At 47.1% G+C, this 20,910-nt stretch overlaps 1 protein-coding gene across 1 annotated transcript in view; it reads left to right on the forward strand.

The window, feature by feature from the left end:
• Positions 1–20,910, forward strand: part of cntrob (centrobin, centrosomal BRCA2 interacting protein) — a 40,641-nt gene that overhangs the window by 8,239 nt on the left and 11,492 nt on the right. Inside the window, exons 6-16 of the mRNA XM_041179035.1 lie at positions 504–620; positions 2,644–2,760; positions 5,226–5,324; positions 6,365–6,601; positions 7,069–7,215; positions 9,215–9,348; positions 11,948–12,073; positions 13,164–13,335; positions 15,297–16,044; positions 17,370–17,560; positions 19,019–19,109. Coding sequence (XP_041034969.1) covers positions 504–620; positions 2,644–2,760; positions 5,226–5,324; positions 6,365–6,601; positions 7,069–7,215; positions 9,215–9,348; positions 11,948–12,073; positions 13,164–13,335; positions 15,297–16,044; positions 17,370–17,560; positions 19,019–19,109 — 2,179 coding nt within the window. The remainder of the gene's footprint in view (positions 1–503; positions 621–2,643; positions 2,761–5,225; positions 5,325–6,364; positions 6,602–7,068; positions 7,216–9,214; positions 9,349–11,947; positions 12,074–13,163; positions 13,336–15,296; positions 16,045–17,369; positions 17,561–19,018; positions 19,110–20,910) is intronic.

Consider the following 20,910-nt stretch of genomic DNA (forward strand, 5'->3'; position numbering starts at 1 on the left):
AGCTTGAGCAGTGCCTCTCTGCATCAAGCAGGGCTGACCAGAAGTCCCTTCCGCTCTTACCGCCAGCCATTGGCATGTTGGAAGGATTTGCAGGTTGATAATCAACCTGCTTGACCACATTCTGAACACACCTTCCTTGGCCATCAAGTGCTGGCGTGGGATTTGAACCCAGAGCTTCTGGCTCAGAGGCAGGGACTCTACCCACTACACCACCTAACCTTATCCTCCTGCCAGGTTTGAAAAGCTAGAGACATGAATCCACCTGTTAATTAAGTGAAAGGCATTATATGAGTGCTGATTTCTTTTTAAATCTTTCTTGCTGTTGTAAAGTCCTTATTTTTATAGCTGTTAAGTCTGGTTTGACCAGCCTGTCCTCTTGACTCTGCCATTCCGATGCTCAGAATTAAATCTTGTGGGTCCTCTCTGAATTTCCAGTGGGGATTACCTGTTTAGAGGCAGAGTTCTGATTGGTTCTTTCTCTTCTCTTGGCCGTTCAATCTCAGCATTGTGAGAAACAGATTCAGAGCCTGCAGAACAAGATCTTGGAGCTCCAGCAGCAGTTGGCTGTGGCAGTGTCAGCTGATCGGAAGAAAGACATCATGATTGAACAGCTGGATAAGGTACGAGGGTGAATGGTTCAAAATTCTGCAGCGCTCCCTCTAACCACTGGGGAGAGTTGAAATGGGCAGTGCCAGTGGCCTCAAGAGGCCATCTTCTGATGAAGGACTAGATGTGAAAGCATTAGAGAGGGTGCGGAAAATATTCATCAGAATGGGGATGAGGGACTTCAGTTATGTTGATAGGTTGAAGATGTGGAGACTACTTTCCTCTGAGAAGAGAAGATTGGGAGGAGATTTGATTGGGGTGTTCAAAATCATGAGAGGTCGCGAAGAGTAGATATTGTTGGAAAGATTAAGAACCAGAGGGCAGAGATTTAAAGTAATTAGCAAAGGAAGCCACGTAGATACGAGGAGAAACTTTTTCACGCAGCGAGTGGCTAGGATCTGGAATGCGCTGCCTGAGAGTGTGGAGGAGGCAGGTTCAATTGAGACTTTCAAGAGGGAATTGGATTCTTATCTGAAAAGGAAGAATGTGCAGGTTTATGGGCAAAAGCTAGGGGAATGGCACTGGGTGCATTGCTCATTTGGAGAGCTGGCGCAGATGCAATGGGCTGAATGGCCTCCTGGCTGTAACGATTCTGTGACTAAGAATGGAGTAAGTTACTCAATCCCTCAAGCCTGTTTCACCATAAGTAGTAGGAGCAGAATTAGCCCATCTCGCCTCTTGAGTCTGTTACACCATTCCAGAAGATCATGGTCCACCTTCTATTTGGACTCCCCTTTTCTGGCGTCTCCCCCATATTCCTTTTATTCCCTTAGTGTCCAAAGACCTATTAGTCTCACTCAAATATGCTTAATGACTGAGTATCCATAGCCCTCTGCAGTAAAGAATTCCAAAGATTCACAACCCCGAGTAAGAAATTTCTCCTCATCCCGGATCGAAATGGTCGACCTTCCTATTCTGAGACCGTGAATCCGTGTTCTAGACTCTCCAGCCAGGGGGGAAATGGCCCCTCAGCATCTACTCTATCAAACACTCTGTAAATTTTATACATTTCAATGCGAGAACTTTTCGTTCTTCCTAATTCCAGAGAATATGTGCCCATTCTACTCAATCTGTCCCCATAAGACAACCCTCTCATCCCAGAAATCAGCCTGCTGAATCTTTGGCATGAACATCCTACAATGCAGGGCATCAGCAATGTTTCATGGAATTACATCAAATTATACCTGCCCAACCACTCTGTGCTGTTTACTAACTGGAGTAGGAGGGTAAGCTGAGCTGAGTAAGCATACCAAACACAGGTTTTAAAAGTAGGAGGAAAAGATCCTAAAGATAGAAAGATTTACTTTTCTATAGCACCCTTTATGACCTTGGGACATCTTACAATGCTTTACAGCCAACAAAATGCTTTGGAAGTGCTGTTACTGTTGTTTTGTAGGATAAAGTGGCCTCCAATATCTGCACTGCAAGCTCCCACACACAGCAGGGACCAATTCATCTGTATCTAGTGATGCTGATTGAGGGATAAGTATTGGCCAGGACACAGAGGATTAACCCCCCACCCCCCCCAAAAAAAAATAGTGCTGTTTGATCCTTCATGCCTACTTGAGAGGGCGGACGGGGCCTCAGTTTTAATGTCTCATCCAAAAGACAACACCTCCGACAATGCAGCACTTCCTCAGTCCTGCACTGAGAGTCAACTAAGATTTTTGTGCTCAAGTGTCTGGAGTAGGACTTGAACCCACACCCTTCTGATTCTAGAGACACAGGTTCACTGCCCACTGAGCCATGGCTGATGCTAAGTAGCAGAGGGATTCACTACTTTGAGCTGCCAGCAGGAGTCTGTCAGAGTAGGAGATGGAGGGGATGAGTCTTAATTTCACACAGTGGCGGCGATGGACAAAGTATTTGGAGCTTAGAAGGACCAAAAGAAGATGGTTCAGATTTTGCTGTGGGGAAAAAAAAAATGTGGGTTCTCCAAAACCATTGGTCTCTCTGTTGATAGAAAAATGAAGTTGTGCTCTCGTTGTTTTTTTTTTAGTGTGCAAATATTTGCCTTTCTTTCCCCTCCGCGGACAGACTCTGGTGAAGGTAGTGGACGGTTGGAAGAAACATGATGCAGAGAAATCGGAAGCCATGAGGCAACTGCAGGAGGAGCGCGAGGCTGCAGAGAAGGGGCATGGCAAGCAGCAGCAGGTAGGGCCTTCAAAGTGGGGGTCACTTCGTCATGGAAATACTTGCTGAGGGGCTACAACCCTTGGCTGACCCGGGACTTTTTGAGACCTCTGCCTTCTATCCTTGCCTTTTGCTACCTCCAAGACTGTCATCCTCCCACCACCGCCTCCTGCCCCATTTGCCAGTCCCTCCTCACCCCACAAATGATGCTCAAACTGTCTTCATTCTTGGGGCCTATTCACTGGTACTCCGTACCGAATCTCTTCCACAATTTCAAAAGCCTCCTCCAAGCGCATTGTTTCTGCTGTGCCCTCTTCTTATTCTCAACAACAATTTGCATTTATACAGTGCCTTGAACTTAGTGAAACCTCCCAGGGCACTTTGCAAGAGTGTTATCAAACAAAATTTGACACTAAGCTCTATGAGGCAAATAGGTAGGTTTTGAGGAGCTTCTTAAAGGAGGAAGAGGGAGAGAAAGGTTTAGGGAGGGAATTCCAGAACTTAATTCTCCCACTTCTGCCTGGCTGTATTCCCCATCTCTGATGTGCGATGGGGCGATTTCCATGTTAAAGGTGTCACTGAATGTTATGACACAGCAGATGGTAAATGCTGAGCTGCTCAAATCCCAGTGGGAAACTTGAAACAGCTGCCACAACTGTTTTGCAATTTGTATTTTTATTTTGAGATGCGTGCCTTGAATTCAGTGGTAATAAGTCCATCGAGGTTTTTTCTTTACAAAACTAAACATTTATTAATAAAATAAATGATTTTAAGCACATAAATAGATCTACAAATTACTACTTTAATAACTCCTAAATTCCCTCATTAATATAGCTCCCAGTTACACCTCCGTTAAGGCAACAGTGAAACAACATAGATTTCAACAGACCCAGGCAAAGCACACAATACCCTGGACAGTGATATTTAAAATGAATTCCCTTAGCTTCGGTTCCTGGAGACAGTAGCTTGGTGCATAGAGGCTGGAGGCTTTTCACGCTTCCTAGACCTTACAATGCCTTCTTTCCTTACACATAATCTCATCTTCATTATACATGTTTCTCCCTTTTTAATATAAATCCCATTGTTCCAATAGGTCTTTGCAACTTTACTTTTTCCATAATACAAATCTAGCACTTTACCATCTCTTTAAAATTCACAACTCTGGTTTATCTAAAAATGCAAATACCCTTCACACCTCACATTCTTAAACTTCAGCCATGTTTACGTATTTAGCAATTCAAACCTAGCTTCCTTTTGATAATTCAAAGCACCCAGACCAGCCGTCTCCAATTCAATTAAAATGTGCGCGCGCACACACACACACTAATCCAAACCCACTATTAACCTACCTTTACAATAGTTTACAATAATATTATGAAAATTATTATATTTTCATGACACCAAGAAACAGTTGTCAAGACTCTCTCCTCATGGCAATCATTGTTGAGTTTTGGAAGAAACTCTGGCCTGGGCTTCATGATGAATTTGGAAGCAGGGATGTCCCAGTGATATCATAATGCCCCTCAGCCCCAGTGTTACAGATTAATGCACAGTGTCCAAAGAGGAGATGCAGTTTTCAAGGAAGGGCTCTTGCTGCCTTATGTTTCCATAGTGTTAATGCAGCCCCTATTTTACTGAAGATAGCCTCCACACAGCCTATGGGAAATAATCATTTAAAAATAACCCCTTCACTTGTGTCGAGGTTATATTGCTATGCTGCTAATATTTGTCAATGGATGCTCGAGATGGAATTTCCCAGTTTGGTACTTGGGCCAATTGTGAGGGCAAAACAAATTGTTGTGATTAGGGATGCGCTGCCTGAAAGGGCAGTAGAAGCAGATTTAATAGTAATCTTGAAAAGGTGGAATTAGAAGTTTGATGGGGAAAATTTGCAGGGCTATCAGGGAAAGAGCTGATTGGACAGCCACAGGAACAATGGGCCCAATGGCTTCTTTCTGTGCTGTACCATTCCCTGAAGCCTGAATGCTGATGGTTGGGGATTTGCTCTGTAAGATTCATTGTTTACCCAGTTCTCTCCCCTCTCCTTTACATGCGCAGATTGGGTTGGTGGATGGTGGGCAGGCATTTGAAAAGACATGTTCCAGTAACCTGCAGATTACACATAACATTCAGCATAGAAACAGGCCATTCGGCCCACCTGGTCCATGTTGGTGTTTATGCTCCACACGAGCCTCTTCCCACCCTGCCACATCTTGCCCCATCAGAATATCCTTCTATTTCTTTCTCCATAAATGCATCTACGCTATTCATCTGAACTACTCTCTTGTTCAGGGTATCAGCTGGGTTTTGGTCATAACGCTGCATTTGAACAGCTCCCCAGTGATATATAGGTAAATTCTTGATGGGGACCCCATTGAGTCATTCACTCAGAAGGAATCACTGTCTTCCAGAGAGAAGGCAAAAAGGCACCTATCCCTTCAGAAGATGACAGTAAAAGTGATGCAGTATTTCTCGTTTCTTCCCAGGCGCTGTTCAGTTTGGAGCATCATTTAACACAAGTAAACCAAGCTCTGGCGAAAGAGCAGAAAGAGAAAGATCTGCTGGTGGAGGCGAGGGGCATATTGGTAAGGGAAATGAAGTCCCCGACTGACTCCAGGTTTAAAGAGCGACACACTTATAAATAAATTACAATTTAGATTTCTGCCGTGCCTCCGTGGGCAGCTCTCTCTTGCCTCCTGAGTCAAAAGCTTGTGGGCTCAAGGCTCACTCCAGAGACAGGCACACATAGTGTAGGATGAAGCGTCCGCCTTTGTACTGAGGGAATGCTGTGGTGTTGAAGGCGCCATCTTTCGGATGAGATGTCAAACCGAGGCCCCGTCTGCTCAAGGAATGTCGGCCTGGATTATATGCACGTGTTTCTGGAGTGGGAATTGAACCCACGACCTTCTGACTCAGAAGCGAGCAAGCTGCCCACCAAGCCATGACCAACAAGTATTGTATCAGGAGCCCTGTCCAACGTTCTCTTTCCTAGTACTGGGGACGTTGAGATCAAATATAGTGCATCCGTCACTGCGAATAGTTAATGGGACACGGCCCAGGGATTGGAACTGACCCAGGCCCTGCCTGGTTTGAATGGTGGTGTAAGAACCTAACATAAGAATGTAAGAAATAGGAGCAGGACCCTCAAGCCTGCTCCACCATTCAATACCATCATGGCTGATCATCTACCTCAACTCCATGTTCTCACCCAATCCCCATATTCCTCGATTCCCTCTTGATGCCCCAAAATTTGTCAATCTCAGTCTTGAAAATGCTCAATGATTGAGCATCCACAGCCCTCTGGGGTCAAGAATTCCAAAGATTCACAACCCTCCGAGCGAACAAACTTCTCACCTCAGTCTGAAATGGCCGACTCCTTATCCTGAGACTGAGACGCCATGATGTGGACTCTCCAGCCAGGGGGGAAAGAGCATCTCGGCACCAACCCTGTAAAATCCTTTTAAAAATTATATACGTTTCAATGTATTTACTAAGTTCAGATGGGTCTTTAGCTGAAATGGGGTTTGTCGCAATGACTTATAGTAAAATATGAACAGGAATGAAGCAGTTACTTGATCTTTCTAGTCCTCACCCCACCCGGCCTGTTTCCTTCTCAATCTTGTAGGAGGAGGAGAACCGGAAGCTGCAGAAGGTTCTGGAAGTGGAGCAGCAGCGCTGCCTGAGGCTGCAGGGCGAGTGTGACGTTGCAGAGAGTGGCAGGCAGCACGAGCGGAAACAGGCCGAGGCTCTGCGCACCAAGCTGGGAGAGGCGCGTGAGGCGTACAGCCAACGTGAGAAGCAGCTGGAGCAGGGGAACGCGCAGCGGGAGGAAGAACTCCAGAAGCAGCTGGAAAGAGAGAAGGTGAAGTTGCTGCTAGACGGGGTTACTGACCAGCCAGCCACTGGAAAACCCAATGCTTCTGGTTCCATGTGAAGCCTCAAAGTGCAAGAGAAAATTCGTACCAAATGTGTATTTAAAAAGAGCCAGTCTTTAAATTAACGAAGGGAGCCCATCGTGCCGGTGCCAGCTCTTTGTAAGAACTATCCAGTTAATCCCACTTTCCCCCTGCCCTTTCCCTGTAACCCTGTAATTTTTGTCCCCGTCCAGCATTTATCCAGTTCCCCTTTTGAAACAGCTTCCGTCGCCCTTTCAGGCAACACATTCCAGACCAAAACGACTCGCTGCGTTTTAAAACAAAATTCTCCTCATCTCCTCCCCCCTCACCCCCACTCTGGTTCTCTGCCAACTACTTTAATTCCCTGCTCCCTTCCCCTCCCCCATTGCGTTTCAGATTCCCACTGAGTTTGAATTCTGCTTTTGTTGCACAGGCAACTGCTCAGCGTGAAACACAGCGGGCGCAGGACACGCAGCGGGTCCTCGCCTCCATCCAAACGGAGCTGCAGCAGCTGGAAATCGAGTTGGACACGGCCAAACGTGACAAGGAAAGCCTGCAGATGGAACTCAGCCTGGTCAAGGTGAAGCGTGTGCATCTTTTCTGATGTCTCTGTTGATCGAGGCACCGTCCTGTGCAGAAACAAGTCAGGAACATAAATAGGAGCAGGATTAAATCATTCAGCCCCTCATAAGAACGAGGAGCAGGAGGAGGCAATTCAGCCCCTCGAGCCTGCCCCACCATTCAGTACGATCACAGCTGATCTCGTTTCGGCCTCAACTCCAATTTCCCGCCCTCTCCCCATAGCCTTTCAACCCGTTACTAATTAAAACTCTGTCTAGCTCCTCCCTAAATTTATTCAGCATCCTGGCATCTGCTGCACCCTGACGTAGTGAATTCCACAGATTCACTCTCGAGCCTGCTCCACTGACCGTGGCTAATCTTTGGCTTCAACCCCACCTTCCTGCCTCCCTCCCCTCCCCTCCCATATCCCTTGATTCACCTGAAAGACCAAACTCTGTCTCAGCCTTAAATATACTCAACAATGGAGCATCCACAGCCCCCTGGGGTAGAGAATTCCAAAGACTCACAACCCTCTGAGTGATGAAAGTTCTCCTTACCTCAGCCCTGAATGGTCAGCTGCTCATCCTGAGACTGTGCTCTAGATTCCCAAGTCCCCACTCAGTGTCTATCCTGTCAACCCCTTCAGAATCTTGTAGGTGTTCAAAGACTTGGCCTCTCATTCTTCTAAATTTAAGAGAGTGCAGGCACAATTTGCTCAGCCTCTCATCACCGGACAACCCTCTCATCCCAGGTAAACCATCGCTGTGCTGAGCTGCTCGATCTGCCCAGTGGGTGCAGTGCAGCAGTGAGGGGAAAAAAGTCAGCCAGGGCTTCTGCTTTTTGACTAATGATTGTGAGCAGGAGAGAGAAAACTGGCGAGGGGATAAAATATTATGGCACAGAAGGAGGCCATTCAGCCCTTTGAATCCATGCCTGCACTCTAGAGTAATCCAGTCAGTCCTGTTCCCATGCTCTGCAAGTGGAGCGATATATAAAGAGATTTTTTTCAAAAATGAAACACTTTCCCGTCTCCCTCTGTTTCTTGGTCTTTGTATCCCACCCTCACTTGAAGTAACAAGCAGGCAACTGTACTGAGTTAGCTGACCCTGGACCAGAAAGTATTTGAGGTGCAACAGATTCTCTGATTGCCAGGGGGTGCGTTTTTTCTTTATTCTTTCATGGGATGTGGGTGTCTCTGGCAAGCCCAGCATTTGTTGCCCATCCCTAAATGTCCTGGAACTGTGTGGCTTTTTAGGTCATATCAGAGGGCAGTTAAGAGTTGCTTTGGGTCTAGAGTCACATGTAGGCTAGACTGGGTAAGGATGGCTGATTTCCTTCCCTAAAGGACATTAGTGAACCAGATGTGTTTATAAAACAATCAATGGCAATTTCAGACTAGCTTTCAATTCCAGATTTATTAAATGAACTTGAATTCCACCAGCTGCTGTGGTGGGATTCTAACCCATGTCCCCAGAGCATTATGTTATGTACTGTACGTCTTGTTTAGCTTGCTGCACTTTGCAAGTCAGTGCATGATGGGACTGCAGACCCCGTCCTGTTAGTTCAGTTGCTGAAGTGAGATAAACTAAAGCACAATGTTCAACCACCTCCTGTGAGTATGAGAATTGATTAATCTTTAAAAAGTTATCGGCAGTACCAGTATCAAAACGTAACACGTTAGCCTGGACCTCTGGATTACTAACATTACCACTACACCACCGTCTCCCCCGCGCGTGGCGGGATCGGGCAGGACCCCAATCTCGATGTGTGTGCGTGTAAATGCTCAACAAATTCAGGCTCAGCTTTGGGCAGTAAGCACCCCATGGTCAACCAGCTCATCAACACTTATGGCCTCAGCCTACTGTGTACCGGGAGGCGACCAGTACTTGGTGATTGGTACCTCAGTCAAGTCTGTGTTTTCAGGAAAATGGGCGGGGGGGAGACATGGGGAGAGAGCACTTGGTGTAAAGCTGCTTATTCCAAGATGACTATTTAAGCTGAATATATCCTTGCTGCAGGCACGCTTTGAATCGCAGCGAGTCAAGAGTGAGACGGAGTTTAAGATGGCCTTGGAGCAACAGGTGACTGAGCGACTAGCAACCGTCCACGAAGACAGCACCCGACAGACAGCCGCCATTCGAGAGCAGCACAGGTAAACAGACCCCCACTTCATGCCAGCTGCATTCATGGTGCCACCTTATGGAGCTCTGCTGTATCACCAGCCCGCACCCTACCTGCCTTTCACTAGTGATTGTGGTATTCATTTTCCCAATTTTGACAAAGACAAGCTCCAAGCTCAAGAAAGATGAGAGCAGTCATTCTCAAACAGGGGTCTGTGAACCCCTGGGGGCCAGGAGAGGCCTTTCAGGAATGGCTGGAGGCATACTTGCTCACATCTCCCTCTCACTCTGCCCCACCCCCCCACTACCACCACCTCCCTCTAGTCCTGCTCTCCCCTTTCTTCTCTAGTGTTCCCTCATTGCTGCTGCCAAAGATAGACTCTGCAGTGAGAAGCAGGCATACCCACTTATATCTGGCAGCGTCACAGAATGGTTACAGCCCAGAAGGAGGCCGCTCGGCCCACCATGTCTGCATTGGGTCTACATTCCCCCACCTTCTCCCCATAGCCCTATGCATTCTCCCTTTAATTACCTTTTGAATGTCTTGATTGAACCTGCCTCCACCACACACACTCTCAGGCAGTACATTCCAGACCTTAAACACCGCTGCGTGAAAAATGTTTCCTCGTGTCCCTTTTGTTTCTTCTGCTTGATTACTTTCAATCTGTGCCCTCTGATTTTTGATCGTTTAAAACGCAGGAATAGTTTGTCCCTATCTACTCTGTCCAGACCCCTCATGATTTTGAACCCCTCAATCAAATCTCCTCTCAACCTTCTCATCTCCAAGGAGAACAGTCCCAATATCTCCAATCTATCTGAGTAATGTAACTCTACCTTTCATGTTATGAGTATTATATAGTTTTCTCATTTAGATGGGTGATCGGGTTGGGAGACTGGTGGGGGGCCTGTGATTATGAATCCATTTGAAAAGCAACCCTTCAACCAAAAGTGTTTCAGAACCATTGGACAAGAGAAGGGGGCGACTGGAGGGGGCCCTTTACAGCTGGGATGTCCAATCTTTAGTTTATGCTTCATGTCTGAAGACTAGCTTTGACATCCCTGTGTAGGGACATGTAAGTTCATAAACCAGATGGGGAAAGCAGATCCTAAACACTACCATAATAGGAGCAGGAGTAGGCCGCTTTATCCCTCGAGCCTGGTACGCCATTCAATAAGATCATGGCTGATCTGATTGTAGCCTTAACATCACTTTCCTGACTCTTTCCCCCCCAACAACCCCCCAAACCCCCCTTAACCCTTGACTCCCTTGTAGATCAAAAATATCTCTAACTCAACCTTGAATATATTCAATGATCGCTATCTTGCCAGCCAGTTTGGCTGCAATGTACCTGGTCCCTTCATCCAAGTCATTCATACGGATTGCAAGTAGTTGAGGGCTCCAGCATTGATTCCTGTGACACTTGCTAGTTACAGTTTGCTAATCTGAAAATGACCCATCTATTCTGACTCTGTTTCCTGTTAGATAGCCAGTCCTCTATCCATGCTAACATATATTACCCTTAACACCATGAGCTCTTATTTTGTGTAGCAACCTTTTACATGGCACCTTATTGAATGCCTTTTGGAAATCCAAAGGCCCTACATCTACTGGTTCCTCTTTATCCACCTTGCTTGCCTGTGATACCTGGCCAAGCTCTGGACTAGTAGCTAAAGGATTCGCACACAAGGATTAGCATTTGGAAAGATAGGGAGGTAGAGACAAACATTCGGGAATAGCCCGAAGAGACAGTGGATTATGTGGAATTGTAGACTCTTTCTAAATGTGCGATTGTGGACCAGATGGCTTTCCTCATCTGTATCAGCCTTTAAACTGAGGCCCTTCTATACAGTAATGTTATATCTAGCATGCAGACTGTTCACTTGTTCTCTGTCTTTATGTATGCTTTATTTCTGTGCCTCACTTCTAAAAAATATTAACCAAACAGAGGGAGGAAATGTATGACGCAGGGGGTTACACACACTCCTTCTATCTCTGGGACCTGGGTTTCAGTCTTGAGCAGCACCTCCTGCCCTTTGATTCAAGTTCCAGAGACTTGATTGCATGGTCCTGAGGGAATGCTGCAGTGTCAGTGGTGCCATCTTTTTGGTGAGACTTTAAATAGAGGCCCTTTCTGCACCCTCGGGCGGATGTAGAAGAACCCATGGCCATTATTCGACGGCAAGCAGGTTTGGGGGCTGGGAGGGGTGGTGAATCCTCCCCAATGTCCTTGGCAATATTTATCCCTCAAACAACAGTGCTGAAAAAATAGATTATCAGGTCATTATCATATGTGGGAGCTTAATGTGCTTAAATTGGCTGCTGCCTTTCCCACATTACAGCAGTGACTGCACTTCAAAAGTACTCCTATTGTTTGTGAAGGGACACCCTGATGTTGTGAACACTGCAATATAAATACAAATTCTTTCTGACCAAGGCACAGCTGAGATCCTCTAATTTTGTTTGGACTGCAGAAGTGAACCTTCAACTTCCCTACTCACAGGACAATGAGCTATCCAAGAACTTCGCCAGAGAGTGCTAACTTAAACTTTGTGGCCAAACCCTTTCACCTGCTGCAGATGATGTCTGTACCTAAACTTGTGGTTTGATTTTTTTTTTGTGTCACTGTTCAGGAAGCAGATCATGGAACTGACCGCACAGCATGAGCACGAGATGGGCAAGCAGTTAGCCGAGTTCAAATCGGAACTACAGCAACGGGAGGAGAAGCATCGTCAGCTAATTGAGGGGTACGAGATCAGGTAGGGGACCTTTTTAAAACTTTGGCTCCTGCATGTACCTGATTGCCACCGACAAGCTCTCTAATTTTTCCTAGCTTTGCTCGGCCTCTCTGCACTGTGCGATTCCTGATTGCCACACAACTTAGAGGGAGCATTGATTGTCACTCTTGTGGAATGCCGCTTCAAAGGGGGAGGTTGCTTCGGGTCACCCTGTGCTAGTGCATCTTTCTGTGTGGAGGGGCACACTTCTGGGAATGCTCCATCCTAAACTCCCAGTGTTGGTTAGCCACAGTAGAGCTGTGCGCTTCCATTGCGTGAACGTTTAACACTAGTGCACAGTGACAGAAGGCAGGCGTTTATAACTCAGTGAGCACTGGTCATCACACAAACTGCTTTAAGGCCAGGGGCCCCGTTTAAGTAAGCAGGTGGTCGGCCACGGCCCTGTGGGTCCCACTCTCGGCTCCGAGATAGCTAGTTGTGGGTTCAACTGCTGCTGCCCTTTGTAACATCTCCCCAGCAGCCTGCTCCCAGAACCTCAGACTGAGAAAAATCACACGATTGTGTTTAAAAAAAAAAATTAAAATTAATTGTCCTTTTGAGGAATCAACCCAGGAAGTACTCTGGCTTTACTGTTCTTGGGGCGAAGGTGGTTAAGTAGCCAGAATCCCAAATTCATGACTTCTTTGCTCAAGCTGCAAGGAGGGCTAAGTCTGCCCCCAGGCATCCTGAACACATAGCCCAGGCCGACACTCCCAGGGCAGCACTGAGAGAGTGTTGCTCAGTCGGAGGTGCAGCCTTTGAGATGAGTGTGTAAACTGAATCCCCGCCTGTCCTCTCAGTTAGACGTAAAAGATCCCACGGCCACTGTTGAGAAGAAGAGCAGGGGAGTTCTCCTCAGAGTCGTGCAGCCAATGTTTATCCCTCAGTCATCATCACATTCGCTGGTCGTTATCACATCACTGTGCAGAAGTTAGCTGCAGAGTATCATAGACCATAACAGCGACGACACTTCATAAACTATTCCATTGGCTGCAAAGTTCTTTGGGATGTGCTGAGGTATTGAAGGGCGCTATATAAATGCGATTCTTTCTCTCTTACGCGGCGGCTGTAGGCTGGCGAAGGCACAGGAGGAGATGGGCAGGCTCCTCGCCGTGAAGAGGAAGCTGGAAGTGCAGCGAGGCGAGATGGTGTCCAAGCTGCAGACCATGATGCAGTCGCACTGGAACGAAGCACTGAAGGTGTTGTTGTCCGAAGACTCACCCCCAGCCCTCCAGAGACCAATGGTAGGTGACTGAGAGATGCCTCGCATGTGAACTCTATGGGTTAGAACACAAGGAGAGAAGAATCAGGAGCAGGAGTAGGCCATTTGGCCCCTCAAGCCTGCTCCGCCATTTAATAAGATCATTGCTGATCTGACTTGTCTCAATTTCACTTTCCTGCCTGTCCCTTGACTCCCTTGTCTCTCAAAATTCTGTCTAACTCAGCCTTGAATATATTCAATGACCCAGCCACCAATGCTCTCTGGGGAAGAGAATTCCACAGACCCCTGAGAGAAAAAAAATCCTCATCTCCGTCTTAAATGGGAGGCCCCTTACCCCTAGTTTTAGACTCCCCCGCAAGGGGAACCATCCTCTCAGCATCCACCCTGTCAAGTCCCCTAGGATTTTATGTTTCACTAAGATTGCCCTCTCGTTCTTCTAAACTCCATTGAGGATAGGCCCAACTTGCTCAACCTTTCCTCACAAGACAACCCCCTTTGTCCCAGGAATCAGTCAAGTGAACCTTCTCTGAACTGCTTCCAATGCAATTATATCCTTTCTTGAGACCGAAACTGCACAAACTCCAGATGTCGTCTCACTAAAGCCCTGTGTAGCTCCAGCAACATGTGTACTTTTATACTTGATTCGCCTTACAATATAGGTCAACACTCCATTTGCTTTCCTCTAGTTGCATACTAATTGGCCATGGCTGACTGAGCCACGGAGTCCCAGCTTGTCCTTGTCCTATGTGCTTGTTTTTTGTAACGGTGAACGCACAAGTTGTTACGCACCCTCCCCCACCCCGGGCCACTCAATCTTCCAATGGCCCCTGATGGTGATGGAAAGAGATGCTTGATGTGATACTGAACAAAACGAAGTATTATTAGAAAAGATTCAACAGGCTTGGGCTCTTTTTCTTCAGAGAAAGAAGGCTGAGGGAGTGACTTGTTGGAATTCTTTAAAATTGTGCATGGGTTTAATAGGAGCGATGTAGAGAAGACATTTCCACTTGTGGAGAGGACCAGAGCTGGGGGCCATCAGTACTGTCATTAATAAATAAGGAATTCAGGAGAAAGTTGGGTTTTTTTTATTCTTTCATGGGATGTGGCGTCGTTGGCAAGGCCAGCACTTGTCCATCTCTAATTGCCCTTGAACTGAGTGGCTAGCTTGGCCATTTCAGAGGACAGTAAAGAGTCAACCACATTGTTGCAGGCCTAGAGTCACAGGTAGGTCACGCCAGGTAAGTGTGGCAGATTTCCTTCCCAAAAAGGACATAAGTGAACCAGATGGGTTTTTACAATGATTGATGATAGTTGTGATGGTCACCATTACTGAGGCTCATGTTCAATTCCACCAGCTGCCATGGTGGGATTTGAACCCGTGTCCCCAGAGCATTAGCCTGGGCCCCTAGATTACTGTCCAATGACATTAGGGGAGATGGTGGGGTCGTGGTAAAGAGAAACTTATTTACCCAAAGAGTGATGAGAATGTGGAACTTGCTACCACTGGGAGTGGTTGAGGTGATAATATGGATACATTTAAGGGGAAGCTGGATAAACACATGAGGAAGAAAGGGATAGCAGGGTATGTTGATGGGTTGAGATGAAGTAGGGTAGATGAAGGCTCGTGTGGAGCATAAAGACCAGCACAGAGCAGTCAGAATGAATGGGCTGTTTCTGTGCTATAAATACGATGTTAAAGGTCCCAAGTATGATCTTCAGGTTGTACTGTGTTAGCTACATTAATGGCTTCTCTACCTTGGTTGGACTGGTTGAGGGGCAAGTCTATCAAGACACCTGGAATCATTTTAGCTTTGTCCATTGCTATAGAAGCACCATTCCTGGAGTGTGTAAGGGCCATTCCTACTGTGCCTCCAGTGCCACTTTACATTTGGATAAGAAGCATGTGTTTTTTTTATATGGATTTATTTTTCCATTCTGATCTAGGTCCCAGTTCTAACGAGGCTTTGTTAATATTTCCTGCAGCAACCTGCCCTTCATCACAACCAAATGCCTGTTTATAGCGAGCTCAACCGCATAATGTCGACCTCAGGAACCACCAATGATTCTCACCTCTCGTCTTCCTCGACGGTGCCTTACACAGTCTCGGCCTTGGATACCAACCGGCTGAGGCATTCCTCTGGCTCTCAGGCACCTGACAGCCAAACACACGGGAACCTGGTCAAGCTGCAGCACTCGGATTGGGTCAGTCAGAGGAGCGACCTCCGTTTGCCTGAGCTGGCTCCGGACTGTGGGGTCTGTGAGGACAGGATCGAGACCGGACAACTTCCCTACGCAAACCAAGAGGCTCGCAAGCTCGTGGATGTTTCCCTGCAGGACACCCGCAACTTCCACTTTGCTCAGGCCATTCCCTTGCAGCCTGTGGTACAGGCCTCATCTCACCGACAGGTGTCCATGGCAACCAAAGACCAAGAGGTCAACGCAGATCCCAACATACCCAGCAGACACAGTACCCTGGCCTCAAATGCTACAGAAACGCTGGACCCCCTGTTAAAGCATGAACATCACCTGCAGCAGTGCACCTCGCACTGTAGTGACCACCCACAGCTGGCCGGGAGCTCTGTGTACTCTGAGCAGAGCCAGCCGGTGATGCTCCCACTGCTGCCCAACCGGCCCTCGTTGGAAGACCTCAGCCAGCTGCTCAACTACAGCTTCCTCAGTCATGCCAGCTTCCACCCTCTGGAGCTACAGGTGGATGAGACCATGATGACAGGTAAACCGGGGCCTGGGTTGCAGAGATACAGAGTAGGTAGTGCTATTCCCCCCCGCCCCCCCCCCCCCCCCCCACCCCCCCAAAACCGTTTCTGAGTCTCCGAGTCATAGATTCACATCCCACCAGTTAAGATCTTGTCCAGGCTGACAGTCCCAGTGCCAGTACCGAGTTAGCGCTGCACTGTCAGAGGCGCTGTGTTTCAGATGAGGCATTAAACCGAGACTCTGTCTGCTTGTGTTTGTCGTCAAAGCTCCCACGGGGCTATTGAAAGAAGAGCAAAGGAGTTCTCCCCGGTGCCCTGGGGTCAATATTTACCCTATGAGCAACATCACTGGAACAGATGACCTGGTCATTATCCCATTGCTGTTAGTAGGAGCTTGCTGTGAGCCAATTGGCTGCCATGTTTCCTACATTACAACATCGACTACACTTCAAAAAGCACTTCATCGGCTGTAAAGGGTTTGGAATATCCATAGATTGGGAAATGCTATAGAAATATAAGCCCCTCTTTATTCCTGTCATCTAAATGCTTGACGGTCAAACTTGAATTTGCTTAGTGCCTTGGAACCTCAAAGTCCTTCCCTTGGTTACTTTCAAGTGGAGTGACTTTTTTGATGTAGGCATCGCAGCTAATTAATAACCAGGTAATCTGTGTTTTAAATTTAATTCCTGCATTATGACATCGAGTGACTGCACTTCACAAAGTACTTTGTCGGCTGTTAAGTGCAGTGGGATGGCCTGAGGAGGTGAAAGGTGCTATAGAAATGCAAGTTTTTTTTTTAGGATCGAGAACCAGAAGATTCTGGTTTAAGGTGATTAGCACAAGAAGCAATGACGACATGAGAGAAATTTCTTTTCATGCGGCGAGGGGTCAGGATGTGGAATGCCCTGCCCGAGAGTGTGGTGGAGGCAGGTTGAATCAAAGCTTTCAAAAAGGAGTTGGATGATTATTTGAAGAAAAAAAAAACTACAGGGCTACCTGGAAAAGGCCGGAGAGTGTCAGTAAGCGAGTTGCTGTTGCAGAGAGCCAGTGTGTACGTGATGGGCCGAATGGCGGCCTCCTGTATTGTAGCCAATCTGAGATTCTATAATGTGTTGGATGAAGGAGGAATATTAACCAGCTCACTGAGCCATGGGATTTCTTAACACCCAGAAGAGGAGGGTTTCTGGTTAATAACTCATGTGAAAGGGGAGACGTGGCAACTGTTGGGGCGATATTTTCCTGCCCTCCTTCCTTTTAAAAGAATGCGATACTCGAAGGGTTAGTGCTGTTGTTTGGGATGCCTGTCAATGGACTTTTACCGTTTTCATGTTCTTTCCTGCAGCCCCCGGAGCCCATTTGGACGAGCTGGCTGAGCACCCGTTCACTGATGGTGCTGATGACAGTGAACAGACCCACAACCAGCAGCCGAGTGAGGGCGGAACAACCAAGAACAGCAGCTTTGAGTCGTCAGGGGGGCAGTCCTCCCAGGAACAGAGCTCGCGAAGCAGTGAGCTTCAGTATTACATCCAGATGGTAGGTGGATTGTCCACAGAAGTAATTCCTCAGCCCTCGAGCAGAAAGATGTAGCTTTGTTCACTGGGTAGGATTTGTTACAGTTTCTTTCTTGTCCCTGGGATGTGCGCATTGGCAGAAAGGCCAATATATGTTGCCCATCCCTAATTGCCCTTGAGAAGGTGGTGGTGAGCTGCCTTCTTGAACCGCTGCAGTCCATGTGCTGTTAGGGAGGGAGTTCCAGGATTTTGACCCAGAGACAGTGAAGAAACAGCGATATAGTTCCAGCGATATAGTCAGAATGGTGTGTGGCTTGGAGGAGAACTTGCAGGTGGTGGTGTTCCCATGTATCTGCTGCCTTTGGACTTCTAGATATTAGGGGTCATGGTCTTTGATGGTGCTGTTGAAGGAGGCTTGATGAGTTGCTACACTGCATCTTGTAGATTGTACACAGTGCTGCTACTGTGGGTCTGTGGTGGAGGGAATGAATGTTGAAGGTGGCGGATGGGGTGCCGATCAAACGGGCTACTCTGGATTGGATCGTGTCGACCTTCTTGAGTATTGGAGCTGCGCTCGTCCAGGCAAGTGGGGAGTATTCCATCACACTCCTGATCAGTGCCTTGTAGATGGTGGACAGGCTTTGAGGAGTCAGGGCCTGCATTACTCGCTGGGAAATTTACAAATCTGTGAGGGGTATGCACCTTGTTTAGATGATTGTGGTGCCATGAGGGACAGGAGAGGCATTTTTTCACTAGTCTCCCTGGATCCACCAGGCAAGCCAGCAATGCTACCTCTGGGTTCAAGCCAGGGCCTTCTTATTGTTGTTCCACATTGGGCAACCCGCCTGCCCACCAAACCATTTGGGCTCTGTCGGTTTTACCGCCTTAGTTCTGTATATATTGTTGAGCAGCTGATAGAAACAGGAGGAGGCCACTCAGCCCCTCGAGTCTGCCACCAGACCATTAGCTCAAGGCTGATCTGTATTTTGGTTTACCAGCCTTCGGCTTGTAACCCTTAATCCCCCCTTGCCCAACAAAAATCCATCAAATTCAACTTTGAAATTTTTCAATGCCTGAGCAGAATTTTGTGTGGAGGGGAGAGAGTTCCAGATTTCTGCCTTCCTTTGTGTGAAGAAATGCTTCCTGACACCACCTTCAAGGCCAGTGCTGCCCAGAACACACCAAGGAAAAGAACATGTTCAATTCGCCAATTAGTTATTCTGTGATTTGTCAATCAAAGTTCAGAACTGAGGGAGAACTAGGCGACAGACCAGCTTCTCCAAAATGAGCAAGGTTACTGATTGGTAGCTGGACTCACTAGAATTGCCGGAGAGCCGGTGTAATTAGTCTCGGTGAGTTTACCTTTTGGTTTGGATGGCGGAGTGTAGATCCGTGACAAGGTGTAAAAGGAAAATTTTCAGCAAAGTTGGAAGAAGCCGCTTTTATCTTCTAACGCTGCGGTATTCTCTTTCTCCCTCAGCTTCTTGACCGATCACCTGGAGATCCTGTGGAAGGCAGTGGGGAATCCGAGAAGCCCAGCATAGCACAGAATGACGCAGCCTCCCAGCAAGGTGAGGTGGTAATGGGGGGACCCTTTGTTATTTGATGCCTCTAGGCTTCCTTCAGTCTACCCTTTTCCTCTCCTGAAGGCACTGGTGCATGCTTCCACAGGCACCTGCCACCCTCTAACATTTCGTGCGAGTGTCCGTTCTGTCCGTGTGTGAACCAAAAAGTGAATATGAGGCTGACCTTGGCAAATTTGCAGTTCGTTGGAGACACTTAGTTCTGCAGGGTAGCTGAAGAGGCTGTCCTATTTTCTTTTTACATAAGAACATAAGAAACAGGAGCAGGAGTAAACCATTCGGTCCCTTGAGCCTCCTCTGCCATTCAATAAGATCACTGCTGATGTGCTTTCAAATTCCACATTCCCATCTACCCCGATAACCTTTGATTCCCTTGCCGAACAAGAATTCATCTACCTCTGCCTTAAAAATATTCAATGACTCTGCCTCCACTGCCTTCTGAGGCAGAGAGTTCCAAAGTTGCACAACCCTCAGAGAAAAAATATCTCCTCAACTCTGTCCTAAAAGGGTGACCCCTAATTTTAAAACAGTACCTTGCCTCCAGCAACAGAGAGAGAGAGAGAGAGACTTGGCCTGCAAACTGCAGGGGTGACTGGTTGGTATTTCTGCTTGCTGATACACTCACACAGCACACCAGCACACTGGTCTGCAGAAAGCTTTTCAACCCATATTGTCCTGTGCATTCTGGGAGGGAAAATAGTCGTCTTGCATTCATGTCAGAACTATTTACGCATTCTGAGATATAAATCGACAGGAGATGGATCTTTGGATGACTGCTGAGATGTGCAAGTCAGTCTTCTGTCTCCATAGCCACAGGAGATTAAAGTTCAGTCTTTGCACCTTGACTTGTCTCTGCTTGAAGAAGGCCATGACACATTTTCAGGTACAATATTCCATGTTCCCTCAGGACTAGTCGGTCAACTATAATCCATGTAGGAAGTTCCTAGAAAGTGGTCGCTGTACATTATCAGCCACCTTTTGCTCAGGGCCTTTGCTTGCATTTGTTTAAAAACAACACGAGTCTTCCTTAAAAAGTTCAATATGCTCGTAAGTAATTCGAGGCTGTAATCTGGTTTTCATGACTCCTTTAGGGAAGGAAATCTGCCGTCCTTACCCGGTCTGGCCTATATGTGGCTCCAGACCCACAGCAATGTGGTTGACCCTTAGCTGCCCTCTGAAATGGCCCAGCAAGCCACTCAGTTCAAGGGCATGGGCAACAAATGTTGGCCTTGCCAGCGACGCCCACATCCCATGAAAAGAATAAAGAGAAAAATTGAAAGCTTAACCCTGAAAGGAAACCATACTGGTGACTTGTGACTGTGTGGTCTAAGTGAATGAATTACTGTAGAATCATCCAGCACGGAAAGAGGCCATTCAGACCATTGTGTCTATGTTGGCTCTTTGAAAGAGCTATCCAATTAGTTTCCCCCCCCAAAACCTGCCAACGCTCTTTTCCCATAGTCCTTAGTCCTTCAATTCTTTCCTTTTCAAGTAATTATCCAGTTCCCCTTCTGAAAGTTACCACTGAACCTAGTTCCACCGCCCCTTCAGCATGTTCCAGATCACAACAACTCTCTGTGTTACTGAGAAAAAAAATTGTCTTTATATCCTCTTTTATCTTAAATCTGTGTCTCTGGTTACTGTGTCGTGCCAGTTTCTTCTTACTTACTCCATCAAAAAGCTTCATAATTTGGAACACCTCTATTAAATCTCCCCATGGCCACCTCTGCTCTGAATGGTCCCAGCTTCTCTAGCCTCTTTGTACTATTATTTCCGAATTGTGGATAGG

This window comes from Carcharodon carcharias, chromosome 33 (genome assembly GCF_017639515.1).
Source record: "Carcharodon carcharias isolate sCarCar2 chromosome 33, sCarCar2.pri, whole genome shotgun sequence".
Classification (NCBI taxonomy): domain Eukaryota; kingdom Metazoa; phylum Chordata; class Chondrichthyes; order Lamniformes; family Lamnidae; genus Carcharodon; species Carcharodon carcharias.